Below are 14,221 nucleotides of genomic sequence, written 5' to 3'. Positions count from 1 at the left end.
ATCTCATTAGACAGACAGAGAGCTTCTTAGCTTTCGTCTCATTGGACAGACAGAGAGCTTCTTAGCTTTCGTCTCATTGGACAGACAGAGAGCTTCTTAGCTTTCGTCTCATTGGACAGACAGAGAGCTTGTTAGCTACCTTCTCATTGGACAGACAGAGAGCTTCTTAGCTACCTTCTCATTGGACAGACAGAGAGCTTCTTAGCTACCTTCTCATTGGACAGACAGAGAGCTTCTTAACTTTCGTCTCATTGGACAGACAGAGAGCTTGTTAGCTACCTTCTCATTGGACAGACAGAGAGCTTCTTAGCTTTCATCTCATTAGACAGACAGAGAGCTTCTTAGCTATCATCTCATTAGACAGACAGAGAGCTTCTTAGCTACCTTCTCATTGGACAGACAGAGAGCTTCTTAGCTTTCGTCTCATTGGACAGACAGAGAGCTTTGTTGGTTACCTTTTCTCCAGGCTGCTGGGAGGTCGAAGGTCAGTGGTTACAGACCCTCCATCCAAGGAGACGACATGGAGCTTCACTGTCGGGTTGACCTGCCCCATCTAGAACGTAGACAACATCAGAACATCAGCTGTCCTGTTCTAGAACGTAGACAACATTACAACAGAGACACGGTACATTACTTATTCCATTCCATGTATTGCGATGAGCCCATCCTCCGATATCTACCTCCACCAGCCTCCCTATGTACAGTGTTGTGTCCTGGATGTGTCCTGTTCTGCTAACCTCTGGGAAACAGCCATTTCAAAACTGAACGCCTACCAAAACATATTAAAAACCTAGCACTGTGACCGCCGATGGCACTTGTTCTTATCAGAATCAGAATCAGAATTATTTTTATTGCCACGTATATTCACATATACAGGAAATTTACTTGGTGTGGTTGGTGCATAAGACATAAAGATACACACAACAATATAATAATAAAAAAGCAACAACAATGTAATAAACAACGATCTGTCATCTACAATGCACTGTCCATTCGATTCTATTGTACAGTATACTGCCCATGTTTTAAAACAGCATTATTCTTCCATCTCCTCGGAGAATACAACAACCATTAAAAGCTTAGTACAGAGTGGCCACTCTCCAACCCTGGAGGCGTTTCCTGATGAGCCCGCTGTCTCCCCAGCTGACTGCAGCTCTGCCTGTAGAATATACAACTCATTAGACTACAGAGATGGTCCTGGATCATAGCGGCCATCTTGGAGATGACAGGAGTCAAACGTCAGCTCTGCCTCACTGCTCTTGTTCTTCACTCCTCTTCTCTCTCTCTGTCTGTCTGTCCCTCTCCCTCCCTCCCTCCCTCCCTCCCGCCCCCTCTCCCCCCACACAGGCACACACCCACTCTCTTTCTCGCTCTCTCTTTCTCCTTACATACTTCCTCTGACTTTCTAGTCTGTTTCTCTGGTATAATAGCCTCCCTGGACGCTACAGTTCTAATGATGGGATAAAGGCCTTCCTGGACAAGGCAGTTCTAACAGCGCTGGGTGAAGCGTGTTGGATCACAGAGACTACACTACTACAGAAGCGATAGATGCAGTAGAATGATATATCACAGTACAGTGTTTGAGAGAGAGAGAGGGAGAAGAGGAGGTAGAAGACTCCCACGATATTATCCTACATTTGTGTGTGTGTGTGTGTGTGTGTGTGTGTGTGTATGTGTGTGTGTTATGATCAAACGCATCACACTTTGTGGTTTTATTTTAATAAGATGCCCTCCACCAGACCTCCCTCTCCCTCTCTCTCTTGTTTTTAGTTCGGTCTGAATCAATTGTGACAGCTGGTGAAACCAGGAACAAGTTGCCAACCAATCAAAATGTTCAGACTTTTATTCTGAATAATGTAAATAAATGTCAATGTTGTTGAAAATCAATGACACACCCGCAAACTAGGTAGTAGTGGGGATTACTCACTGAATCCATTGCATTGCAATGTTTTGGCTTGACTAGCGAGCGTGTCATTGATTTTCAACAACGCTGAAATGTATTTACATTTAGCAACAAATCACAGCCACACACACACACACGCACACACACACACGCATGCACGCACACTCACAAGCAAGCACACACCCACACACACACACATACCCACACACACAAACAGCCCCCCCCACACACACACACTCATACAACCAGTCTGCCTCCATGAATAAAACAGGGAGGCGATGTTCTACCAGGATGAAGAGGCCTGTTCAGGCTGCATTATTCATCCTACCTAACTGACCTGACCATGCTGCTTCTGTGGCCCCCTGCACACACACACACACACACGCACACACACACACACACAAACATGAACACAAACACACACACACACAAGCATGAACACAATCACACACACACACGTACCTACACTCTCTCTCAAACACACCAATCACACACACACACACACACACACACACACACACACACACAAACACGAACACACACACACACACACACACGTACATACACTCTCTCTCAAACACACCAATCACACACACACACACACACACACACACACACACTCTCTCCCTCTCTCTCTCTCTCTCTCATTCTCTCTCACGCACACACACACACACACTCCAATCCCCTGTTAACACTTTGAAGGAAGTGTTTTCGTATTGAGGGATTTAAGTGAACTGGATGTTCCGACAGCGGTGCTCATCATTACTGCTTCCTGTGAGGAATCCCTGAGAAACGCTGAAGCCTCTTCAGACGCTATCCCCATTAGCACTACTAGCACATATACAGTATATCCACTCCCACTCTCCTGGAGGCAGCAGTACCACCAACACAACTCCTAGTTTAGTTCAACTCAACTCCTAGTTAGCACCGAGGTCCGCAGGCAGAACAACAGAGCTCTATTATTATATCGACCTGTTGGGTGTAAAATGTAACCTTGGGGTGGGGGGGGGGGGGGGGAGTGTACTGGCGAAAACTGTAAAACTGTAAAACTGTTACCTTGGAGTGGGGGAGGGAGGGGGAGGGAGGGGGGGGTGTACTGGGGTGAAGTTCCGTTACCTTGGGGTAGGGGTAGTGCTGTCCCCTGGGGTAGAGGGCGCCAGTGAAGCGGGGCAGCAGCATGGTGGGGACCTGGGTGTCATCGATGCTCAGGTAGGCCAGGCTGGCCCCGTCTGGAGACCACCAGTGAGACACCTGGCTGTGGAGGACCTCCTCTACACACAACACACACAGGACAAGAGGGTCAGCACACACACACACACACACACACACCTCCTCTACACACAACAGACACAGGACAGGAGGGTCAGCACACACACACACACACACACACACACAGACACACACACACACACACACCTCCTCTAAACACAACAGACACAGGACAGGAGAGTCAGCACAGGAGAGTCAGTATACCTCAGCATACCTCTACAGACCAGACAGGACAATGGAGAGGAGGAGAATCAGCACACACACACACTGACACTTGCAGTAGTTACCAAGGGGTACACCAGGGGGCCCCAGAGGGTCCAAGGTAGGAATAATAATAATAATAATAATACCGGACACTTTATTAGGAACACTATACTAATACTGGGTAGGGCCTCCCTTTGCTCTCAAAGCAGCCTTAATTCTTAATGGCATAGATTCCACAAGATGTTGGAAACATTCCTTTGAGATTATGATCCATGATGACATGATTGCATCACACAATTGCACTTTCAAGCTGTGATGACTGGGAGGAAAACTGAACACTGAACACATTGTCATGTTGATGAAACCAGTTTGAGACGACTTATGCTTTGTGAAATGGTGCATTATCATGCTGGAAGTAGCCATTAGAAGATGGTACATTGTGGCCATGAAGGGATGCAACAATATCAGCAACAATATTCAAATAGGCTGTGGCATTCAAGCCATGATTGATTGGTATAAACAGGGCCAAAGTGTGCCAAGAAAACATTGCCCACACCATTACACCACCTGAATGAATGAGAAGGTGTACAGGTGTTCCTCATAGGGTTTGGTGAGTGTAATATATATATATATATATATATATATATATATATAGTGAGAGAGAGAGAGAGAGAGAGAGAGAGAGAGAGAGAGAGAGAGAGGGAGGGAGGGAGGGAGGGAGGGAGGGAGGGAGAGAGGGAGGGAGGGAGAGAGAGAGGTTTTTTTAGCTATCTTTTATTTATTCATAGGAGTCTCTTTTGAAACCAAGGGTGCCCTGATTAGAAAAATTACAGACAATAATCAATTATAACAAGATCACTCCTCCACAGAGGAATCCTTAATCAAGTTCCTCAAATGCCTCAATGACACTAAAGCAGCAAGAGGAGCAGTTCTACCCAGCTCAGGGGAGACACGTGGGACCTTGACCTTAATCTTGAGACTGTGTCTGATAAGTGTTAGCTCTCCAGGTGATAAGGGATGTACGATATTATGGGTGTTTACTGTTTATGGGGAATTATTTATATACTGTACATACAAGAGCCAGTGTTGGGTCCTTCTAGCGGTTAGGGATGGCCGATGTCATACCAAATACGCTAATTTCACAAGTAATGCGCTATGCTACTGTTACCAAGTTGGCTAGTTTAGCAAACAGCCAAAATAGTGATAAATATAACTCCATAACTGGATACTACTTATTTTCTAATCATAGCTACCTAGTTAATGTGGTGTATTTATCTTATTGGTTATGAATCAAAGAACAGTTATTGAGTTTAAGACGATTTAATCAAAGTACAAAACATACATACATATACCAATAGCTGGAGCCTGATGTCTGCTCTCCTCTGCTGGCCTGGCTGGGGTGGTTAAAGAGACCCTCTCTCCCCCTGTCTTCTCTTTTTGTATCCCTTTTCTTATGCAAATATCTACCAGTGAACCTATCACAGTCACCTAGATGCCTGCCCTAACACCTTCCTTATAGCTGGTCAAGGGGAGAGGCCAGAGTGTGTGTGTGTGTGTGTGTGTGTGTGTGTGTGTGTGTGTGTGTGTGTGTGTGTGTGTGTGTGTGTGCGTGTGTGTGTGTGTGTGTGTGTGTGTCTGTGTGCTTATCTGTGTGTGTCTGTGTGTGTCTGTGTGTGTGTTCGACCATGTGGTCTGTCGTAAAACCCCCATTGTTTCAGAGAGCATGCCTGTAGGCCAAGAGGCTCAAAAGGAGGGGTCAGACAAGTCAGACAAGTCAGACAAGTATTGATTGTAAGTTGCTTTGGAACAAGGCGTCTGCCAAATGCCAAAAATGTAAATGTAAATGTTACAAAGCCTTATCATACAAATTCATGGTATGTGTGTGTGTTTCAAGTAACTTAAAATATACCACACTAGCTTACTTATTTACTTATCATCTAGCAGCATGCCAGTCATTTGACTGAACTATTACTCAAATGTTAATTTGATAAGTTACGGTAAGCTATAGCTAGCTATGATTGGAAACAAAGTAGTAATGAGTTATATGGATGAATTACATTTATCACTACTTTGGTTGATGTGATGTGGCTTTGTTTAGACAAACTAGCCAACTCGGTAACATTAGCGTAGCGTGGAGAAACAACGAGCGGTAGAGTTCACTCAGGAATGTCCGGAATGCATCGCCATAGCAACTAACTTGTCATGGCGTTCGAAAGACCTGATTACATCATCCAGACAATTTTTGGCACCCAGACACTATTTGGCATGACACCACCCCACTGCCTGATATAACAGACATTGATGAGTATGAAATATATAGCTTGTAATAAAACTGTATGACAAGGAAATTCTGGGCATCATCGAGCCTCTCTGCCGTATACTGTACCATGTTACTGTACTACTAGGCAATTCTAGATGTCAGCTTGAATACTCTATTTTCAGGACTCTCACATCAAGTTCAACCATGAAAATGATATTTTACTACGTCTCATGACAGTGGAATACAAGCTGTGCCCCGCCTGAACTCACACAATGCTACAGAACCCATTTTAGCCCCCCAAAAATAAATAAAATAATGCACAATATAATCATACAGTAACTGAAGATATTAGTCATTGTTGGACTCCCTGAAGAAATCAATCAGGCCCAAACCAATAAAAGATTTCCTTCGTGTTTTGCAGCAGTTATTCTATCAATGTATTTTTTCCATTAATGAAATGAATGAATGAATGAATGAATGGACTTTATTGCCATTGCTACAGTACAGGTACCAAACAACGAAATGTAGGAGGGGTGGCTCCCCTGGTGTTAGGAAAGGGGAAAAAAAAACACTTTTAAAAAATCACAAGAAGGGAAGGAGCTGGTTTACATAAATAAAGGCTATGTACACTATCCACTGTACTATACTGTACAGATAGACGACTAGGGTTGTCATATTGCACAATAGTATTATTTCACATTTATTTAAAGTGTCACAGTTTGCAGGCTTGAAATGTACATGTTTGTACCTCAGCACTACACCTGATTTTTTCAGTCCAGCAGCTGCCATCAATCCGTCCAGACTGTCCAGGGCCCAGAACTTAGGTCTTTGCTGTGTTCAGGGCCTGGACGGCCCTGTGGTAGAAGCTGTTCTTCAGTCTGTTTGTCCTTGCGGCCAGGGTCCTGAACCGCCTTTTCGAGGGCAGCCTGGTAAAGTGTTCGTACCCAGGGTGGGTCGGGTCCCTGGAGATCTTGGAGGCCTTCCTGAGACAGCGTGTGTTGTACAGCTCTTCCAGAGAGGGGAGGGGGCTGAAATGTGCTATAATAAACTTGCCTGGGCTTGCCTTGTAAAGAATGAAACCAGTTTCTCTACTCGAGATTTGGCATTTTCTCAACAACACTTACATTTAAATTATCACTGAGTTGACTAGCTCCTTCGTTTTTTCCTAGTCTGTCTATAAAACACCTAAAAACCCACGACAATGTTGAACCACACCAGGGGGTTGGTTTTTGTTCACTCTTGTCCCCTTCCTCTACCCCTCTCCTCTAACTTTGTAATACTAAGGGTAAGAGGGGGGCCGAAGTCACCCGCATCATGTTCATCCTGTTCATCATGTTTTCATCCTTTTCGTCATCTTCACTGTAATGTTACCTCTCCTCATTACAGATGCAGACAGGAAATGGCTGTGATTGGCTTGTGGCCTAACTGAGGGCATGATTCTCATCTGGGTAAAATGCTTAATGCTTTCACTCTGTCTTCACTTTTCTGAGGACCTTTCACTCATAGACCTTGTCTGTCATGCTTGTAAACTGTTTTCCTTTTGCAAAAGATAATTAAATACCTTTCTATGAATTTGAAGAAACCAGGCTACCTTTTCTAATTTATATTTTTCCTAACACACCCTCTCCACATGGACATGGAGGAAGACACGTTCCCTGCTGGTGGGTTTGACCTGACACATTTTGCCTCCCGTTGGTACCTGGATTCCCATTACAGCTGTCCTCAGGGTTACCGCTCAGAGGAGACACAACTACCGTTCATTCTCAGCCAGCTGAACAACACCTTTTCATCAGGTATGTTATTTGACATAAAACAGCATCCCTCCATTTTTGAAGGAGGTTCCACTCAAAGAGTTTTCAACATAATATTAAAAAGAAATCTCTGAATGCAAGGTTTTAAATAGTTAAAGCTATCCTGTACATTGTTTGTTGACAAAGACATTATTGACAAACTGTTACAGTACACTTCGGTCAAGGGAAACCAGGGGTCGGATTCACCAAGCGTTTTTAAGAACAAATTTGTTCTTAAGAACAACATTTGTTCTTAAGACAAAACTTAAGAAGATTTGGTATTCCCGAAGAAAATCTTATCTTAACTTTAGTTTTTTCTTAACTTTCTTCTTAAGATTTTTCCTAAGATAGAACTTAAGAACAAATGAGATTCTCCAAAACAAAGTTCTTAGATTTCTTCTCAAATGTCTTCTTAACTTTAAGAGAAGCTCTCACCTGTCTTAAAGCAGCTAAAGTGAAAGGTAAGTCTTACTTGAACAATTTTGTATTGCATTTATTTGATTTTATTAATATTTAGTTTAGCCCTAGACAATGTGTTAACACATATTGTTAATTCAAGTTGGTCAGAGTACTTTTGTGTGAATGTTTTGTGTGAATGTGTGAATGTCTATCACATGTTTGTATGTTTGAGATATAACTGAAATGGGCCTTTCAGCCTGTGTCACATGTAGGCCTATTCCTAGATTACACCACAATGTACTCAGAAAGTAAATCAAGGAGGCAGTTGTTGTATTTGATGTATACTACTTAATTAATCATTATGAACATGTTATTTAAGTAGGCCAAGTAACTGAAACAATGTCCTTACTATTATTTATTTTATATTCACATTTTAGATGGAAGTTCTTCATAAGTTCAAAAGAGAGAGAGAGAGAGAGACACACAGGTGTAAAAATCACAGTTCAAAATCTAAGAACTTCTTAAGTGAGAAAACTAAGAAGTTCTTAAGACATAGGACAATTCTTAAGAAAAAAATGGTGAATAGCGTTTAAGAACATTCTTAGGAACATCTTATCTTTTTTCTTAAGAATTGTCTTAAGAATTATCTTAAGAACACTTTGGTGAATCCGGCCCCAGGGCCTTTTAAAAGTGTGGGTGCGGTACCAAACAAAAATGCTGAAAAACCGGAACTAAACAGAAAAACTATGAAAAAATCCCCTCTGGGCCTGTGCATAGAAAAAGACAAACTAAAACCCTGTACCGTGTATAGGTTTAACCCCCCCCCCCCAAAAAAGAAATTAAACACATGGACACAGGATTTTCAACATAACATCAAACAAAACAAAAACAATGGCTTCTGAACAGAGTACAGGAGGGCTTGTAAGTAGGTGGATGAACGGCTGGTCGGCTGGTCCGGAATAGGTGTGCATATGATGAACATGAAGGCAGGACAATCATTAGACAGACACCTGACTCATTGAATGAGTGAGAGGAGAAGACACAGAAGGAAACACAAAAAGCAGAACGTGGAACATAACACCCCCAAGCCTGGGCTGGCGATATCAATAAGCCCCCCCCCCTATTAGATACCAACATAGGATACCCACACATATACATAAAAAAAATGAGATAAGCTGATCGTTTAAAACTTTCAAAGGCCCTCTTATAGTGTGACCAAATACAAGCTCAACTGGGCTGTCACACTGAAGCGTAGGTCAAGCTCCTCGCTAGGACACTGAGAAGACACAGAAGCAGAAACAACAGTGTCATCAGACAACCCCGTACCTGACAGTCCGATAACGTCACCCAACCCTCGAGCTTGAGCCCGTCTGGGGAAATTCCGAGCCAAAACATCCGACTGCTGAATCACTGAGACACTTCCAAAACTGGCAATACCTTGCCACCAGCAATGTCATTCCCCAGAATAAATGTCACCCCTTTTAGAAGTAGAGTCAGGGACACACCCAGCTAGCAGGGAATGTTCCCACAACATTGGCTAACATTCCCTACAAGTTCTGCTAATGTTTTAAAGAAAACGTTTTCATCTAATGTTCAAAGAGCATTTTAAGGATGTTTACCATTTCAAATAATGTTCCTATAACGTTAAATGTTAACAACGTGAGAACGTTTTAGGTGCAACATTCTGAGGATGTTTTGGGGACATTGTTTAGGTAACAGATTATAGAATGTTCTTTTATAAAATGTTCCCACAATGTTACACGATAACAAAGGAAGGACATTTTCAAAGCAACATTCGATAATGTTTTCAGGATGTTATTGATGCCTCAGATCACAAAACGTTTTTTCTAGAATGTTCCTGTAATGTGATATGTAAACAAAGGAAGAACGTTTTACCTGCAACATTCCAAGGATGTTTTGGGGACATTGTTTAGGTAACAGATTATAGAATGTTCTTTTATAAAATGTTCCCACAATGTTACATGATAACAAAGGAAGGACATTCCCAGCAATTTTTTGTTCTAAAAATGTTCAATGAAATGAAACAGCAGAACAAATCCCAGATTGTGCCTTAAAAAATTTGTAAGTGCACTCAATTGTTCTGGCAACGTTGATTTGGACTATGATGTTGTTTTCAGGGATGTACAGAGGCAGGAGGTGTATTGAAGTCGGGAGTGGACCAACCATCCATTGCCTGATCAGTGCCTGTAGCTATTTCGAGGAGATTGTGTTGTCAGACTACCTGGCCAGCTGTCGGAGAGAGATCACCAGCTGGTTGAAAAGCGAAGATGGCTGTTTCAACTGGAAGCCCGTCATCCAGTACGTGTGTGAGCTGGAGGGGAACAGGTAAAGTACTTCTTTATTTGCTATTATCCGAACCCCTAAACCTCTTCTTTCAGGAGACGTGTAGGATCAGACACTTTAGTTGTTTGTCTGTAAGGACTCTTTTCTCCTTGGTTAGATCCTTGGGATGACCCTACCCTAAACCCTAACCTTGACCTTAACCTTAACCTTAATCATAACCATATCCCTAACCTTACCATAACACTAAGCCTAACCTCACCCTAACACTAACCTCACCTTAACACTAACCCTAACCCTAACCCTAACTTTAACCATAACCATAACCCTAAACTAACCCTCACAGTAACCATTTCTTAAACAACTTCGACGGGGTGACGTCAGAGTCGGCTCATCCCAGTCGTCCACACTTAACACCCGCCGTTCTCCGTGTCCCTTCCCCAGCAGGACACCAGGCCAGGTGGAGAGGCAGCTGAGACAGAAGGTCAAGCAGGTGTTGAGATGTGACGTCCACCAAGAGAACCCTTTCCACCCTGTCTCTGTGGAGCCAGCGGACTGCGTGGTGTCCTGTCTGTGTCTGGAAAGCGCTTGCCAAGACCTGGACGGCTACCGCCAAGCCCTGGGCAGACTGGCGTCTCTGCTGAACCCAGGCGGGGTGCTGGTGATGGTCGTTAGCCTGGGGCAGAGCTACTTCTTAGTGAAGGGGCAGAAGGTCTCCGTTCTCACTCTCAGCCAGAGCCTTGTTGAGGAGACTGTGGGGAGGCTGGGCCTCTCTGTCGTAGAGCTCCAGCGGCTCCAGGCTACGCGGAAGACGAACGACTCTGAGGGGCTTCTCTACATGGTGGCCTTGAAGTCTACACAGGTTGCTTGATGTGGGTGTTTCTAGGGCATACTTGAAAGAATAAACCAGCAATAAGAGAATTAGGGAATAATATTCCCATATTATGCATTTTTGAACGTGAAAATATCTGGTAATTGAATAAAATGGTTTTTTTCTTTTGACAAATGACTCTTTTCGATGACCAAACCTGGACCCAACATGGGTTTGGGGGGATGTTAAGATAACCTTGAGATACCCACATAGGCTTTAGATGAAGTAATCCCTCCATCTCCTGACAGAGCTCTTGTTATCTTCTCCACAGAGAATAGAGACGTATGTTCATGCTTACCACCATCATCTTTATTTGTATAGCGTCTTTTGTATCCAAAATACAGCTGAAAGTGTTAAACGTCTGGTGGTATTCACTGTAGAAAAGAATAGAATAGAATTTCCTATATAATAGAATGTGAGAGGCTGAGGAGCCTTTATGCAGTAGGGTGTAGCGGTGCCAAGCTAGCAGGAGGCGTGAAGCAGATGTACATGATAAGCTGTTCTCCTCTCCATTGGAAAACAAAGCAGAGTAAGAAACAGTATTTTCCATTGGCAATCACAATAACATGGCCATAAATAGCCTTTTTCATTGACAAACTCAATACAGTAGACAATACACAATACCCCCCTTTTCATCGCTTTACACATAGAGTAGCATTGACAAAAATAGCCCTTTTTATTGGCTTAAACAATAGCATGAGCAAATGTGTCCTTTTCATTGGCTTACTGTACACAATAGATTGCCATTAGCTTACACAACAACATGGGGTAAAAATAGCTGATTCCTGTTTCCCTGCTATAAAGAGCCAGTTATCTATCTGCAAGTGAAATCAGACAATGGACCACCAACATAACCCCTCTCTATTCAACATTTCCCTGTACCCTGAGTATTTAGAATGGAATGAGGAATGGTATCATGGAATGGAATGAGGAATGGTATCACGGAATGGAATAAGGAATGGAGCATTCCACATTCCATTCCATGTATTACAAAGACCCTGTCCTCCGATGTCTACCCCCCCCAGCCTCCCCTGCGAGGGTTCACGGTCCATGTACAATGATTCCCAGTGGTGTGGTCACGGTGCGTGGTCTTACCCTCATACAGCCAATCAGTGGTGGTCTTACTCTCATACAACCAATCAGTGGTGGTCTTACTCTCATACAACCAATCAGTGGGTGGTCTTACCCTCATACAGCCAATCAGCGATGCCGTTGAAGATGACTCCTTCCTTCCCCGAGGACGTCAGTCTCCAGGAACTGCTCTTGACATCTGTCTTGTAGTAGATGTTGTTCTCAAACACATACACCTGGGGAGAGACAGACAGGTAAACACATACACCTGGGGAGAGACAGACAGACAGGTAAACACATACATCTGGGGAGAGACAGACAGGTAAACACATACACCTGGGGAGAGACAGACAGACAGACAGACAGGTAAACACATACACCTGGGGAGAGACAGACAGACAGACAGAGAGACAGACAGACAGTCAAGCAGCAGTTGTTGTTCTCAATCAAATACAGCCGGGGGCTGGAAACAAAGACCAACAGACAGGAAGACAGACAGACAGACAGGAAGACAGACAGACAGGAAGACAAACTGACAGGAAGACAAACAAACAGACAGGAAGACAGACAGACAGGAAGACAGACAGGAAGACAAACAGACAGGAAGACAAACAGACAGGAAGACAAACAGACAGACAGGAAGACAGACAGACAGACAGGAAGACAGACAGACAGGAAGACAAACAGACAGGAAGACAAACAGACAGGAAGACAGACAGACAGGAAGACAGACAGACAGGAAGACAAACAGACAGGAAGACAGACAGACAGGAAGACAGACAGAGGCAGACAAGATGAAGCCAGAGTTCATGATGAAAGGTAGCTCTGTTCAGCAGAGAAGTGGCTACTCCATGAAGACTCAATCAGCAAACAGCAGCCTCTTCATTTAGTGCCGACTCAGACAAGAGGAGAGACAGACAGACAAACAGGGTGTGAATCCCACAATTCCCCAAAGACAGCCGGTTCAGAGCAGTCGGGAAGAGATGAGGCGACTCAATGAAGACTGAACCCGACAACAGCCTCTCTTCGTTCAACAGAAGAAGAGGCTCACTCCATAAATAGGGGGAGGCTGGCGGAGCCGGTAAAAAAATAAAAATAAAATACGGGCTCATTGTAATGCACGAATGAGGAATGGTATCAGACCCTTCATCCGATTTCTCCCTCCCTCCCTCCCTCCCTACCTCCCTACCTCCCTACCTCCCTACCTCCCTCCCTCCCGCCACGTGGGCTTGATACAGTTTCTCATTCCGTTCCATGCATGACAATGATCCCCGTCCTCCATGCCTCCCTCCAACGGCCTCCCCCTGGAGGAGAGGGTTGACTTGTTTTGTTTCCTGCTCTCATTCTCATTTTCATTTTCATTGGCACTGGTGTGTTTCCACTGGAGGAGAGGAGGAGGAAAGAAAGAGACTGATGTATCTGCAATGGAGGAGAGGAGGAGGAGGAGGAGAGAGAGACTGGTATGTTTGTGTCCTTGCAGTGGAAGATATGAGAGTGTAGAGGATTTTTAACATGTATGAATTCTGTAAAATGCCTATGGGAATATGTCTGTCCATTTCACACAGAATGTAGACTACTATAACTGTAGTGGCAATATTACTGTTGAAAGTTAATCTCTGTCCTGTCTTTCCACTCTGTCCTGAGTTGAACACTCACTGGAGAACGGGTTCATAAACATTATGGAATGCGGACTCCTATCGCTGTTGTGTCTATGTTGACACTATACAAGAGATGTGTTGTGTGTGAGTGGGCACTTCAGTCTACCTTAATTAGGCTGGGGTCCAACTCGAGTTGTGAAAGACCATTTCTTTCAACAAATATTATACGTAGATTTAAAGTAAGTTGCTATCTTGAGTCTCATTGAAATCAAGAGACAAGAGAGAGAAGAGAGAGAAGAGAGAGAGGAAACACCTGGTATCTTTGCAGTGGAGGAGAGAGAGAGAGAAGAGAGAGAGAGAAGAGATAGAGAGTGAGAGAAGGAGAGACTGGTATATTTGCAGTGGAGGAGAGAGAGAGAAGAGATAGAGGGCCCTATTATGCACTTCTTAACTTGCCGTCTTAAGTGTTAATTAAGACTCACCGCCAGGTTAAGACCTACCGCCACCCTTATTATGCGCTTCATACGCGCTACTGCTATTATGCAGGTGTCGATA

At 43.8% G+C, this 14,221-nt stretch overlaps 2 protein-coding genes across 2 annotated transcripts in view; one reads left to right on the top strand and one right to left on the bottom strand.

Annotated features, from left to right (window-relative positions):
• Positions 1 to 14,221, bottom strand: part of LOC308162587 (inactive dipeptidyl peptidase 10-like) — a gene marked incomplete at both ends in the record, with an annotated part of 67,534 nt that overhangs the window by 19,281 nt on the left and 34,032 nt on the right. Inside the window, 3 exons of the mRNA XM_080536732.1 lie at positions 456 to 553; positions 3,020 to 3,174; positions 12,184 to 12,304. Of these exons, the coding sequence (XP_080392858.1) occupies positions 456 to 553; positions 3,020 to 3,174; positions 12,184 to 12,304 (374 nt within the window). The remainder of the gene's footprint in view (positions 1 to 455; positions 554 to 3,019; positions 3,175 to 12,183; positions 12,305 to 14,221) is intronic.
• Positions 7,273 to 10,997, top strand: LOC308161834 (nicotinamide N-methyltransferase-like; the record flags this gene model as incomplete). The annotated part of the gene is made up of 3 exons (XM_080535912.1): positions 7,273 to 7,429; positions 9,964 to 10,171; positions 10,574 to 10,997. The coding sequence occupies 3 exons, from the start codon at positions 7,273 to 7,275 to the stop codon at positions 10,995 to 10,997; spliced, it is 789 nt and encodes a 262-aa protein (XP_080392038.1).

Source organism: Nansenia antarctica (assembly GCF_963989245.1).
Source record: "Nansenia antarctica genome assembly, chromosome: 7".
Taxonomy (NCBI): domain Eukaryota; kingdom Metazoa; phylum Chordata; class Actinopteri; order Argentiniformes; family Microstomatidae; genus Nansenia; species Nansenia antarctica.
This window is presented reverse-complemented; position numbering and strand designations above follow the sequence as displayed.